The 13,919-nt window shown below is 55.5% G+C and overlaps 6 protein-coding genes across 6 annotated transcripts; 4 read left to right on the forward strand and 2 right to left on the reverse strand.

Annotated features, from left to right (window-relative positions):
- The first annotated feature begins 2,975 nt into the window (after positions 1-2,975).
- On the forward strand, positions 2,976-3,689 carry LY79DRAFT_49639 (uncharacterized protein). The gene has a single exon (XM_060553340.1). It carries the CDS (start codon positions 3,244-3,246, stop codon positions 3,649-3,651), a length of 408 nt encoding a protein of 135 aa, XP_060417473.1. The 5' UTR covers positions 2,976-3,243; the 3' UTR covers positions 3,652-3,689.
- A 1,411-nt stretch (positions 3,690-5,100) lies between these two features.
- LY79DRAFT_587874 (uncharacterized protein) lies at positions 5,101-7,612 on the forward strand (the record flags this gene model as incomplete). The annotated part of the gene is made up of 2 exons (XM_060560832.1): positions 5,101-6,757; positions 6,810-7,612. 2 exons carry the CDS (start codon positions 5,101-5,103, stop codon positions 7,610-7,612), a joined length of 2,460 nt encoding a protein of 819 aa, XP_060417474.1.
- A 90-nt stretch (positions 7,613-7,702) lies between these two features.
- On the forward strand, positions 7,703-8,472 carry LY79DRAFT_508994 (uncharacterized protein; the record flags this gene model as incomplete). The annotated part of the gene is made up of 2 exons (XM_060554009.1): positions 7,703-8,371; positions 8,452-8,472. 2 exons carry the CDS (start codon positions 7,703-7,705, stop codon positions 8,470-8,472), a joined length of 690 nt encoding a protein of 229 aa, XP_060417475.1.
- A 661-nt stretch (positions 8,473-9,133) lies between these two features.
- Positions 9,134-11,348, reverse strand: LY79DRAFT_508918 (CENP-Q, a CENPA-CAD centromere complex subunit-domain-containing protein; the record flags this gene model as incomplete). The annotated part of the gene is made up of 3 exons (XM_060553998.1): positions 9,134-9,319; positions 9,450-10,949; positions 11,301-11,348. Coding segments are annotated over 3 exons (1,734 nt in total), but the record flags the coding sequence as incomplete, so codon positions are not given.
- Positions 11,349-12,053: 705 nt separating this feature from the next.
- On the forward strand, positions 12,054-13,347 carry LY79DRAFT_49667 (uncharacterized protein). Its single transcript, XM_060553344.1, has 2 exons — positions 12,054-12,530; positions 12,584-13,347. Exons 1-2 carry the CDS (start codon positions 12,224-12,226, stop codon positions 13,078-13,080), a joined length of 804 nt encoding a protein of 267 aa, XP_060417477.1. The 5' UTR covers positions 12,054-12,223; the 3' UTR covers positions 13,081-13,347.
- On the reverse strand, positions 13,227-13,839 carry LY79DRAFT_587878 (Cnl2/NKP2 family protein; the record flags this gene model as incomplete). The annotated part of the gene is made up of 2 exons (XM_060560833.1): positions 13,227-13,484; positions 13,543-13,839. 2 exons carry the CDS (start codon positions 13,837-13,839, stop codon positions 13,227-13,229), a joined length of 555 nt encoding a protein of 184 aa, XP_060417478.1.
- Positions 13,840-13,919: the final 80 nt, after the last annotated feature.

Consider the following 13,919-nt stretch of genomic DNA (forward strand, 5'->3'; position numbering starts at 1 on the left):
ATCGTATTTGTGCAGGAATCGCAGGCACGATGATGCAGGTCTCATTCGGCCAACGTTCGACCGTCGACCGCCAGATCAACCTCCGGAGACACACACCCGTCTCAATTGGTCGACCGTTCCTCACCTTCGATTTCCAGCCACCTCTCACTCTCACTTTCACTTCCATTTTCACTGCCACCTGAATTTCACTCACCTCTCGCCATACTCTATCCGCCAGCGAACACGGGTTTGGCGCCAGCGGCACCTTTGGCAAATCCTGCGTTCGAGATTTAACCCGCACCCACAAAACTCAGCCACTGAAGAGCTAGAATTGACAAAGGCCACCAGTGGTGACCGATTTGCCGCGTAGCCGGCGAACCGTTTGTGTGACGTGTTTCTCCTTCCTTGTCGTGGCGCCGTATCCCCCTCTGAAACCACACCTCTCATCCTCGATCGAAGTGGTCTAGCGACGGACCTTAAAATTCACCTTGCTTCTCAGGAACACCCCTTGGCCTTAGCCCGCCCGTTTGGCCCTGCGCATCATGATGTGACGTGAAAGAGGTAAGACTAAGACTCGCTGGATTGTGATCCCAGCACATGACTACCGCAGCGGTTGAGCGTGCATACTGACAGCCTGTCGATGGGACAGGGGGTTTGCCGCCGACCATAAATATACACAGGATGCGACGGACTGGTAGCCAGTCAATCCCTCTGACTCCCTCACACCCCCGTACTGCCCGTTCGCTCCTTCAAGTCATCTCCCCTCTGGTATGCCAAAGTCGATATATCTTACCGCTGACCGCGCAGTATGCTTTCGTGACGGTAGTCCTGCTTGGTGGTGGTCATCGTTGCCGTTGTCGTCGTCGTCGTCGTCGCCATCGGCCTTCCCCACAGGGACGGCGGTGGTCAGTGACGTCGACTGAGCGACGGCACGTGCGCGTGGTTGTGCATACTATCCGGTGTTAATTGTGTGTGAAACACTTGCCTTGTTAGTTGTACTATATGTCGGTAATAGTCCGGCCAGGCCTGTCAATAGTAATCATTCTCTCCATGCTGAGCTCGTTCGTCGTCTGTCGCGTCAGGCTCCACGACTACATTTACTTACTATGTATCACCCAGGACGAAGGCAAGGAAAGAGTAGGAGCGGGGTTATGTCGGCTGTGTTCCTTGTCCGGTGGGTATGATGCGCCTCCCCCCCCCTCCCCCCCCTGAAGGTCGGTCAACTCGGGTACCTTGCTCTAGTCCAGGAACCAGGTCGCACGGCACTAGACACGTACACTACCCACCTACTTAGGTATACGTACAGGTAGAAGTATGTGGCTAGGTACCTAGGTAACGTACCTAACGCTCAGCTCGGCGCCCCTTTTCCCCTAACGATCGATGCGGCATCGTTTGGGAGGAGAATGGGATCGACGCGGTGGCCCTGAAATGGTCCATCGGGGCGCGACGCTGTCTCTTGTTCCACCGTGATTAACTGTATTCCTGCGGTTGAACCACATGGCCCGGATGCAACTCTTTTCCTCGCAAAAGAATCTTCGGCATGCAAGTGCGACAGGGCCGTGGAGAGGGACATGGGATTTCTGTTCTGTCATACTCCGTACAAGTCTACCTGTTTACAAGATTTCACGACGTCGGGTCCAAGCGTTGTCTGTGAGTCACTAACCGCCAAGGTAGGTATGTACCTATCATAGAGCCAGCGTCGTCAATATTCTTCATGGTGCCCTGCGGAATGCCTGCGAAATGTTTTCGTCGCAGGTGCCACGAAGACACGGGCTGCCTGGCCCCCCTGATCTGAGTATCGTTAAGGCACCCAGGTTTTGCGTCAATGTCGCAACAGGCGCCCCCAACCTTGTGCAACCGCAGACGAGGTTCCTTCTGCCGCAATTCTTTTGTGCAACTGCGTACGTGTACTGACGTCTTCGGTGAAGATGTGGGTGGCCCTGCACCGGGCGGGCAGGCGAGTCAGAAACACGGGACGGAAACGGCGGGACGATCTGCTGGAATGGAACACGTTGGGACGGAGCACGAGTTGATAGCTTACAGCGGCGGCGACACGGTGTTGTTGGGCTCTTGGCCCGTACTTGAAGCATCAAGTCACCGAACCGTGGCCCGCAACGAAATGAAATGGCCATGTTTTTGTTCTTGTTCTTGCTGTTCTGGTGGTCCTGCAAGTGGCGCGCGCTGTCGTTGACAAGTGGCTGCGAATGCATTTCGTAGCATTTGGCTCATGACCAAGCATTGCATCACGTAGTAAACACCCAAAAACACTGTTTCAGGCCCCCCCTATGAAGCCCTGCGTGCGGGATAAACTGCGTAAGCTCATTACGGGGCGCTCTCGGGGAAGCAACCAAATCTCCCCTGCCCTTTCCTCCTCCCTTGGCCAGCCCAGGGTTCGCCCCAGAAGTCACCGTCACAGACTGATTGTGTCGAGATTATATCCTCATGGGCCATTTCCAGCTCACACTACGTACGATGCGCCTGGTATGGCGTGGCTATATCCTGGCCAACCGTTTGATTGACGTTTTTATTCTTCTTTCTTTTCTTTTCTCATTTGCTTGTAATAGTAGTTCAGTAGCTCAGGCTGTCGGCTCCGAGTTGGGAGGATTAATTAATTAATTAATCGACCGACCGGATGAGTGGGATGGTATGGCTTACCTCCCCTGCATCCCAAAGTTCCCAGTCTTCTGGTCTGGACCGGCCACAACCGGGACCTGACCATGGCACGATCTGTATCCTGAACGCTGAATGCTGTCCAGCTGTGCCATCTCGCTGGGTCGATGGAGACATTGATTTCTACTTGGTGTACTCCGTATTCTACAGAAATTTAATTCGCGCCGGAAATTACACACCTAGGGGTTATGTTAGTCTTGCCTGATGGAGGTGGGTCGAAAAAGCAATCAAGGGGATTCGTAGGTAGTCTTTGTTAGCATCGCGTTCCGTTGCATCGACATTGTCGGATTCAACTGACGCGACCGTTTTTTATTTCCATTGGTTCGCAGATACAACATACCGCTCGCTCTTGCCATGCTCGGTCAAGGCAGGAGTGAAGCAGAGCAGGTCCTAACTCTATGCCTAGGGACCCAGGTATCTACCTAGGTAGGTAGGTGCTACTACGTGCTATGTAGCTATTGATGTCGGACCAAAAGACGCGAAGCGAAGTCCGCTCCAAAGCGCGAGGCCGCCGAGTTGATTTCCTCGATATCCCAAAACTACACCGTAGTGTACGAATACAACGCACAAGAACAACTCGCTGCGCGCGAAACTATGGCAAAACCGACGACCCCCTCTTTCCCCCGTTGCTTCTCCCACTTCCCGGCTGCCTCTCCGCTACTGCGATACTGGTTAGTAGGTATCTTAAGTATCTTAACACGGTCGCTCAAATCAGAGAAATCGCCCGGCTGGATGAGCCAGGTCGGAATAGTCGCCGCCAATCCTCAAACACGGGTAGCCCCTAACACTGCCTCCTCCTTGGGAAGCACCCACATCCTGTTCTACCCTTTTTTTTTCTTTTTTTCCTTTTTTTCCTTTTTCGCCTTTCTGTCCACTTTTTTCTTTTTTCTCCTTTTCCCCTCGTTGTCGCTAAACTCCAACCCACCGCTTTGCCGGAGTCTTTCCCCTGTCGCCAAGTGCAATGCTGTTCCGCTCTCCTTCCGCGCCACCCGTGGTAGGTGATCGGCCACCTTAAACTGAACCGAGCAAATTCAGGAGTCTGGGCTGTTTTGTTCTGTGAGCCTGAGACCCGCCATCTCACTCACAAGCTGGCAGACGGAAACGGTAGCATTCAGAGACCGGCCTCGCTTTCACGCTCAACATGGTTCCCGAGACAAACCGAAGGGCATCGCCGACAGTCATTCGGGACGTGCTCCACAGATTCGCGCTTGCGGCCCTATAAGGCAGACCGCAGAACCGTCTTGTCTCGGCCCATCCAACGGGAGGCTCTGTCTTGGGACCTGATTCCATCAACAACACCAATCAGATGGGACCCCCCAGAAATGATAATGCCTCTCTCCGGGAATGGAGAGAAGACTGGAATGACTAGGCAATAATATATTTGACATGGTTGACCGCAGACCAAGTCTGTATTGCTGCATTGAAAACGTCAACTTGGCTCAACTCAAAAAGTCGCCTCCTATCGGCTACAGCCCACTGATATATACACATTGGGCCGTATTGTTCAAAATCTTGTTTCGTATGCCAAGTGGCATCACACCGACGACACCTTTCAAATCCCTCTCTGCAAGGACCATCGGGTTCTGGATTGTAGCTGAGTAGACTTTGAAAGGGGTCATAGGAGTATAAGAGCACAGAATTCGTGTCCATCCTGTAAGCTACAATGCCTTCACGATACATATGGCCAAGTACGCTTCAATACAACATCGGAGAGGTTGCAATTCCAACGCCAGTCCGTTTGAACAAAGCTCGGTTCCAACAACATTCCTTCTGTTCAAATACGTCTTCCTTTGAACAACGCACTTCGCATAGCGGTTTCAACACCAGTTGTACCCAAAGGATGAGTGAGCAAGGGGGAGGGAATAGAGAGAGGCAGGGCAGAGGGAGACGGTAGTCCTCGAGCAAGTGCTCAGCCGTCGCACGAGAGCATAATGCTGTTCACTGAGGCCGGCAGCCTTTGATGCACGCTGTCACCAGCCGCAGAGCATTGTTGAGGCGAGGAAAGTGCTTACCTTTGATGGCTGGTACCCGCCCTGGGTACTCAGCTGGTGAGACGATGTTGTCTCTTGTGACTGCTTCGCCCAAGACCAGAGGGCATCGAGAAGGAGCCATGAGGGGTGCCCGCTGATTTCACAGAGCCGTGACATCGTCAGGTCAACTCCCTTCACCACCTGGCCTTCCTGCTTGCCTCCTCCCCCAGGAAGAAGACTTTGCCAAGATCTATCTCTCCTTCAACTCCCTCTCCCACTCTCTTTTGGCCCTCGCCTGCTGCTTAGAAGAACCTTGCTCAGCATCTGCTCAACAGCCCTTCTTTTGCATCATTCTCCTTTTGGGCAAGCTGGGAAGTTTCTTGGATCGATACTCGGCAATCATCGCTAGCCATCCGACTATCGCAGACCTTCGCTCGTTTGGAGACTAGACTCGAGCCAAGGACGGCAAAAACCAGTCAGGATGATGCAGAAAATTCTCTGCTGCGCCAACGTCCTCCCCAAGGAAAAGGGGACCAAGCCGGGCGTGAAGGCGAAGGAGACGCTCGAAGACACTAAGCAAGCACCCATAGAGCTGGTTCAATTGCCCCCTCCCGCCAAATTATCTGGCAGCAATTACAACTTTGAATCATGGCTCGCTAGAAACAGTTCCGGTTCCATCGCATCATCCTCGCGCTCGAACCTGCGATCTCCAGAGTTGGACTTCATTCCGGACCCGACCTCGGTCGAGTACGTATCGGACCCCGAGGACGGGTCCCAGGAAGCGGCCAAGACAAGCAACTGGAGACGAATCAGCCGAAGCATCTCACAGGACGGCAGCAAGACATCTCTGAGCCCCGACGACGAGAAGCGCTTCTCCATCCCCAGCGTCAACCGCCCCTCTTCCGCCCCGCGCCCTGACGACAGAAAGGATGACGAGAAGCCCCCCTTCGACCAGGCCGCTTACTTCCAGGCCGTGAGATCAAACAACAAGAAGCGTATCCAGGCCGAAGTCGATAGCGAGCACAGTTCTCGATCAGTCTCCACGCGCGCGAGTTACAGATTCCGCGAGCTGGAAACGGTTGAGGAGGACCCCACTGATCACCAAGACGAGCTTCCAGGCGGACCGCGGGACCGGATAGAGACTGCCATGTCCACTGGGGTTTCTGCGCTCAAGGCTCCCCATCAACCGACTCGACCCCCCGCAGCTAAGCTCTCGATTCATGGTCTCAAGGTTGATCCCACCGACTTCGCTCCGGGAGATCAACGTCGCAGCAGCTGCCCCAAGGCAGAGACCGAGTCCAAAATCGCGGCAACACAGCTCGTCATTCGCGAGCGAGGGTCTTTACCCCTTATTACCTCAGCCCCTGTACTTGCTGTCCAGCAGGTCTCTAGCGACCAGGATGACGAATCGTTCAAGACTTGGCGTCTCTCCCAATGTATCCCCCAGGCTGATAGTCATGAAGCTCTTTCAAAACAGACGCAGGACACTCTGGATGCCGGCGTTCAAAGCATCTCGAAGGTCGACGGCAAGCACGAAGCCGAGCCTCGGCGGGAGTGTGGTAGCATCGACACCGACATTGCTCGCAACGACAAGAAGTCTGAGACCAAGGCAGCTTTCGAAGCCAATGGAGCTTCTGTTCGGCCTCGCACCGCAGACTCTGCTCAGTCTCCAGATGGCAGCGGTTGGGAGACGTGGCTGCTTGCCGAAAAGCTCACAGCCCAGGACGATTCCGTCGTGGCTCAGCAAGCGTTAGAGAAGAATGACAAGGCCACAGCCGCCGTCGCCGGTAGCTGTCCTGCAGAGTCTTCTGACAAGGATGACACGGTTTCCGTGCCAATGATCCCTACGAGCTTTTGTAACCTAGAGAGCCATAACGCCTCGAAAGCGAAGCTCCTTGTCGACCGGCACGAATACCCCTCCATTGCTAACAATTCCTTGTTACCGACGCTTGAGATGGACAACAATGTTGCTGCAGCTGTCGCAGAGTCTGTTCCCGCACCCGAGCTGCACTATGCTTCATCTTCGGTATACTCTTCGACGCAAAACACACGTCACGCCTCGCCCATGGGCTCGAAAGATGCGAGCTGTGATGGGGATGCCGATAGTCTCATCGATCTCGATCTTGCCCAACTCGAGAGTAAGACCTCCCCCGTTTTGCGTCCTGCTTTACCCAACTGACCAGTGGAAAGCGTTCAATAATCTCAAGGAGCAGCGATCTGACGAGAGCTACCGCACCGCTCCAGATCAAAACCATGCTGCAGTTGTCCCCTCCATCGTATTGCCTATTGGTGATGCCTCCTGCGGCGACGGTTCTGTCACTTCAAGCAAGTATCATCCCGAAATTGAGATGCCAACGAACGTCGTTGGAATCCAGTCTCAGGGCTCGCCCAGCGATGCCAACGGGATGTCGTGCGTCACTCAAAACGGCATTCAGAACGGAGCGCCCGCCCGCAGGTCCTCCTTTCTCAAAGTCCTGCGTAATGGTAAAGGAAGTATCTCAAAAGGCCACGGAAAGTCGCACAGTCAACCTTCTGCCGATCTTAGCCGTCTAGGGTCTTCGTCGACGTCTCATGAGAACCCCAAGCCTACGGGACACGCCAAGTCACTGTCGAATCTCGGTATCAGATCTCACATGCACCCAACCTCACGATCTCCCGGCTTCACCGCCCCCAAGCTGACTGAGAGCGCGACGGCAGTCTGGAAACGAGCCTTTCAAGTCGAGCACGACCAGCGCGAGGCCAAGCATAACGCCGACCTGAAAAATATAACGATACCAGCGCGCATCACTGACGACAACGCCCACCATGCTTTGGGCAATGATGATTACATCCCAAACAATGAGCTGAATGCCCACAGCTCGGAGGTCTCTCTGCAACTTGGTCAGCTGGTTACGTCTCAGCACGCGCATGACTTACATGCGGTTCACAAAAAGCCCTCGACTGTTATTGTACAGAAAGCAGATAACTACAAAGCTACGGTTGGTACCCATTAGGAGTCGGGTTCCCGCAAGCTCGCTACGCCCCCCTCATCCTGGGCAAGGTGGGCCTCTCATGATCGAAGCCAGCGAACAGGTGCTGCTGGTATGGCCGACGATGTTACCACGAAGGACTTTGCAGTCCTCCCTGCCTTGGGGAATTCTGATCAGCATATCTGGATCACCGACAAGGGCTCGGATTGTGCTGAAGCCGAAACTAAGTACCCACACCAGTCCCTCTCCAAGAGACTCGGCAAAGCTATGAAGAGCAGTCTGGGCAAGGTCATGCCGTCCACGTTGGGTACCAAGAACGGAGCTCAGCTAGAGTTCCCCGAGCTTGAGATTTTACCAACCAAGGGAGGCTATAAAGATCTCGAGGCAATCCAAAAGAGCATTGAAACGTTGAAGACCAGCCAACGTGCGAAGATGGCAACCAACCCCGCCCTTGTTATGGCTGAATTAGAAACCCGCTCCAAGCAGTCGCTCATCAATAAGATTCCTGCTCAACTTCAGGAAGCCGAGCACGCCAGACACGATTCCGCTGGTAAAGCAGCCATGGAGACTGCAGATTGCACTCTTGAGGGTAACAAAGCCCACGCACACGATATCAGAGGACCCTCGATTCGTCCAGTCACGCCGGCCAACATGATCAATCTTTCAGAGGGAGATTCGACTGCTGCTACCACAACAGAGAATTGGGCAACGCCGGCCAGCCGTCTGTCTTACGGCCCTGCATCCGACGGTGACAGCCCAGCTTCCATGGGTGATGCCGAAACTGTTAGTACCTGCTCTTGGACGAAGGCCTGATGCTGGGTCAGGGATACTTTGTACCTCGTGATGCTAGCCTCGATGCTTAGGAGGAGAGGACCAATCGATAAGGCGCTGTTCACGCGAGAGAGCTCCCGAGAGCTCCGCCGACGCCTAACGAGTAGCGGGGACGGCAACTCGGACGGATCATATGGCATGGTGTTGTATCTCTGTGGCAGCAAAGAACGGAGGGCAGTACTCCAACAAGATTTTGCACACATTGAGGACGTCCACGGATGTGGCGTGGTATGTTATGAATAGACGGGGTGGTTCTGTGGGTTGGAGAAGGTCTCGGAACGAGCATCCCACATGGCATGGCTCACTCTTTTTGTATGGTATAGGTCGGGGACGAGGCTTGAATTTGTTCTAGTGTAGAGTTTCTCATAGACAACGGGTAACCAGGCCAAAATTTTCAATTTTGGTTCAAGCCGTCGCCGTGAAGATGAGAATTTCTGCCAGATATATCTATTGAGGCTGTAAGTCGGATACCTATTGTGGCATGACTGATGACTGACCGCCGCACTTGGCTGCCACGATGTAGGATATCCTTGGTCATAATTCGTAACGTTAACGGGAGTCTTGCATCAGGCGAATTCTCCGCAGCCCGGTCAAGGTTTCTATCGTCTTGAGACTCCTTGACTCCACACGGTCTCCTCGTGAATGCCAAGGTCTGCTCCCCTCCCGCAACTCTCTCAAACAACAACGTCGCGGCGTGCGCAAGGCGCGCAAGATCTAGCCAAACAGGACGTTTTCGTAGTTCTGCTGATCGAGCTGTTTGAACAGGACGTTCTGCAGGGCGGCCCTGGTCCGGACGATCTGCGGCAATACTCCGTCGATCTGCTGCAAGTTGTTGCGCATGCTCTCCATGTGGCTGCCGACCTGGCCCGCCAGTCCGCGCAGCTCGTCGTCTTCGAGGTCCTGCGGGCGGTATTAGCGGTGCTGACACATTCGCGGAGGCTGAAAACGCCGCAGCTAATCTCGGGCACACGGCACGAGGCGGTGGGTGACGTACCTTGAACAGAGTCCCGCTGACGTTCTCGTCGGGGACGAACTTGAAGTCGTGCTCGTTCCCGCCGGCGTCGCGGCCGGCGGTCCCTGCAGTCCCCCTTTTCTCGGGGACGAGGACGTGCGTCTTGCGGAGGTTGTCCTTGAAGTTCCTGGCCTCAGACCTTGCGTTGGCCTCGAGCGTTGTGAGGCTTTCGTAGTCTGCCTCCAGCGCCCTCTCATCGCGCTCCTTCTCGGCCTTGAGGAGCTTGATGGCGTGCAGCAGCGGGTCGAGCTGCTTCTCCAGCGCGGCGACATTCTCGATGACACGCTCGAAGTTGAGCTCCTCCGTGCGGCCACCGTCAGCGTCATGCTTCTTTGAGCTTCTGGATCCCGTGGGAGGGGCGGTGGCCGGGGGGAAGGGGAGGCCGCGGGAAAGCTTCTTTGTGAGGCGTCTCGTGACGAGGCGGATGGCCGAGGCGGCCTGGTCGCGGCGTTTCTCGTTGGCAGCGAGGCGTTGCAGGACGGGGCGCTCGGAGAGGCGGAGGAGGCTGGAGACGTGGGCGAGGGATTGCGGCGCGAGGGGTGACCAGTTCTCCTCGATCGTCGAGCGGGGGATTTGGCGGGCGCGGGGAGCGATGTGACGGTACTTCAGGGTTGGACGGACCGTTCCTGGTTCAGCCCTGGGCTGTTGCTGCTGCTGCTGCTGCTGCTGCTGCTGTCGGATCTCCTCAGATGTTCGGCGGCGGCGTTTCTTTGCCGGTACTGGGTCCGTTGCGTCGTTGTCTCCTGCCGGGCGCTTCTTGGACTTGCGAGGCTTGGAGGCCTGGTCTTCAGGGGCATGTGTGGATGATGCTGCGTCTGAGGTTCGGGAACGACCCGGACGGCGGCGTTGTGTTTCCGGAGATGGTTCTGGAACCTCTTCCTCACCTTGAGAGGACCGCTTCCGCCGTTTCTTTGTCGGCTTCACTGCCGCTGCCTCTTCTGTTGGGGATGGCGGCCTCCCTTTCCGCCTGCGGACCCCCTTTAGCTCCGACTGCGATGCCTCCTGGACTTCCAGCCCGGGATGAATCGCAGGGCGACCGCGCTTCTTCTTTCCGGCGGCAGGTTCCTCTTCCGCCGGAGGGCCCTCAGCCTCCATTACGGCCTTCAGTTTGCGCTCACGTTTTTTAGGCGCGAGTCCTTTATCGGCCGTCTCAGCAACATCCTTTGTGACATGTTCCTCGCCCAAAGATGGCCGTCCGCGTTTCCTTTTAGGCGCTGGTTCAACCTCGGCCACTTCCTCGGGGACCGGCTCTTCCGCGTCGCCAGACCTTTCCTTAGGTTTTCGCCCTCGTTTTTTAGGCGCGGGCTCGTCCTTGGCGACTTCGATAGGCTCCTTTGCGACAGATTCTTTGTTCAGAGATGGACGTCCTCGTTTCTTCTTCGTGGCCAATTCAGACTCTGTCGCATCTTCAGTAGGCGCCTCTGCGACCTTCGGCGGTCTGCCGCGTTTCTTCTTGGCTTTGTCATTTGGGCTGGATCCTTCTTCAGCCCCGGCTTCCCCGTTTGCCTTCTGCGCTCCCTTGCGATTCGGTTTGCTCCTGGTGGATTTGCCCGCTGGCTGTGATGACTCGCCTTCCTCCACAGCTCCCTCAATGTTATTCGTGATACTATTCGCAGCCTTTCTAGAATTATGATTCGGTTGTGTCGGTTCAGGGTCCTCCCCTACCGCCTCCTTCTCAGCCGCCGCCTCCCGCCTTGGCCTCCCTCGTTTTTTCGTACTCGGTTCCTCGGTAGAAGGCGACGGTTCGGGGTTTGTATTCTTCTTCGGCCGACCGCGCTTGGTTAGAGTTGTAGTATTCACAGCAACTTCGGCCAGGTCGTAGGGCTCTGTTTCTCCAACCTCGGGAGACTCTAGCGACGCGTCGGCAACTTTGGACGCGTTCGAGGGACGACCGCGTTTTCGCTTCTGGTCCGCAGGTTTTGTGGGCTAAGACTGTGTCAGGTCATTTCAAGCGTACCAAGTAGACCGTGCTTACCATTGTGAAGTATTGCGCCGTCGGTGCTTCTGCACGATTGTAGATGGAGGCGCATGCCTCGGGAGATCATCCAAGTCGACATCCAAACGCGTCCCCTCTCTGAGCTGGGTACGTACCTCACCTCACGCTCTTCACCTTTGTGACTGTGGCTGGTTCAGGCTAAGACTGGCCGTTACCAAAGGCTTCTTTCTTGGTGGACCAGTGGCGCAACCAAGTGTGGCTGCTACCCCGGACCAGCGTTCCACCAAGACTTCTTCCCCAAATGACGCTGACTGACAGCAGAAACAGGACGCCAAACCGCTTCGAGCTAAGCTGCGTGGAGGCAGGCGTGTTCTGCAGCTCCTTTCCCAGTGGGTTTCACAGTGCTGCTGCGGCTTCCTCCCCCCAGCGACCAAAGCTCCTGGGCCGTGATTTCCCATTTGGATCACCAACCGAGCAAGGTTCAGGAGAAGGCCGGCCGCACCTCACACCTGGACGATCCAAAGGGTCTTTTTTGCTCCATCTACCTTGTTCCTTACCCTTCCACTTTTTTTTCACGTTATTGACCCTGTGGCCTTTTCCCCCAATTTCAACTCCGTGCCAAATCCAGGCTGCTTTCTGAACTTCCACTCTTCACCCTGTACTTATCGTCCCTCCTTGACCTGTGTTGTAGCTGGCGGCATCTTCTCGCTTTGCTCTCACTCTTTGCAATTGCCCTTTCCCCTCACCACCCATCATCGCTTGGCCGCCTGATTGCGACACCTCTCACAAGCTACCTCTCTCTCTCTCCATCCACTTTTACCTTGCAACCCTCCACCCCCCGAACACTCTCATCAAAATGCGCGTGTCCGCCACTACCATTCTCGCACTCCCGCTGCTTGCGACAGCAGCAGAGTCACCCTTTGAGCAGTACAAGGCGCAGTTCCAGAACTTCTTGAGCTCCTTTGGCGCGTCCGCTCCTAGCGCGGATACACCTGCCGCTGCTGCACCCAACGGCGCCGCGCCCGCTGCGACGCCCGCCAAGAAGATCTCCGTCCTGACCATCGAGAACTGGAAGGATGTTCTCCACGAGCCTGTCAAGGCTGAGGCCACAACCCCTGAGGAGTGGTGGGTCCTGATCACTGGTGGCAACAAGACTTGCTTCGGTATGTTTGGCATGACATGCTTCCTTCATCTCAGTACTGATCGTACCCTACAGGCCAGTGCGATAAGATCGAGACCGCCTTCAACGAGAGTGCGACAAAGTTCGCCAAGCTTCCCGAATCTCCCCATCTGGGTCTTCTGAACTGCGACGACCAGCCCGTCCTCTGCAACGGCATATCCGCAGGCGCCGCGTCCATCTGGTCTGTCGGCATGTTGCCTGCTGGATCCGAGATCGACATCTACAGGAAGCGCCTCAACGTAACAACCACCACCTCGGACGACATTATTGATCTGTGGAAGAACAAGTCCAAGGAGGACTGGATTCTGACGGAGAACATCTTCCACCCCTTTAACAGCTTCGTTGGCAAGAACAACCTGACCCTCCCCGTTGGCTACTTGTTCTGGGCCTTTAACCTTATCCCCAACTGGCTTTTCATGCTCCTCGTCTCCTTTGGCAGCCGTACTATCATGAACCGCCGCATGAACAACACCATCGACCGCCGCCAAAACGCGGCTGCTGGCGCTGCCCCCGCAGGCAGTGCTGCGCGGTAAAGTGAGCGAACTGACCGGTGGAGGAGAAGCTACAAGGCACGAGGCTACGGTTTTTGGCGTACCGGGAAATCTACGCAAATCAGGGAAGCGGCTGAGGCCCCAGGTCATTTGGATCATGCAATGCCAAATTAGTAATCTTTAGTTGATCAACTTTTTCCGTCGCACGCCTCTTGTACGCTTTTGAGACCTTGAATAACGTCTTCCTTGAGTTTGGGGTTGGAAAGACGCCCGTAGCGCAGATCGCTCATGGTGCCGACTGTCTGTTTGATTGAGTCCAGTAAGGTTGCTTCCTGTGCCTCGAGCTTCTGTATCTCTGCTTCGAGATCGGCTATGGCCATGTCCATCTCTGGGACGATAGAGTTCAGCGTGTGTTTGGCGTCTTGCGCCCCCATCGAACCAAAAAGCTGCGCATTGCTGTTAGGCCTGCAATCGAATGACCTGCGGCCAGGACTGTCTACTTACAGCTCTTTCAATCTCAAGCTCGAGGTCGGCATCCTCGTCTGCCGCGCGGATCCGGGCACGGGCAATCTCGCGCTTGATGACCCTCCCGCGTTTCTCCTCGGCTGTGATGTTTGCTGTAACTGTGTCGACAAGCGCTCTCCTCTGGTGCTGCAAATCGCGGTACAGAGAGCGGATTTGCGGGTTGGCGCGGTGCGCCTTGGGAAAGAGTTCGGTGAACTCCTCGAGTGTGATGGCGGAGGGTAGCTGGGCCGGGGAAGTCAGGTAGTTGTGCAAAATGGCGGACTCAGTGGGTGCCATGGCGAGATTATGTGACACTAGCCCGGGTATATAAATGCCGATGAGGAAGGATACCAAGCGATAAAAGGCTTCGAGGTGAG

The sequence above is a fragment of the Colletotrichum navitas genome, assembly GCF_030913465.1.
Source record: "Colletotrichum navitas strain CBS 125086 chromosome Unknown LY79scaffold_11, whole genome shotgun sequence".
Classification (NCBI taxonomy): domain Eukaryota; kingdom Fungi; phylum Ascomycota; class Sordariomycetes; order Glomerellales; family Glomerellaceae; genus Colletotrichum; species Colletotrichum navitas.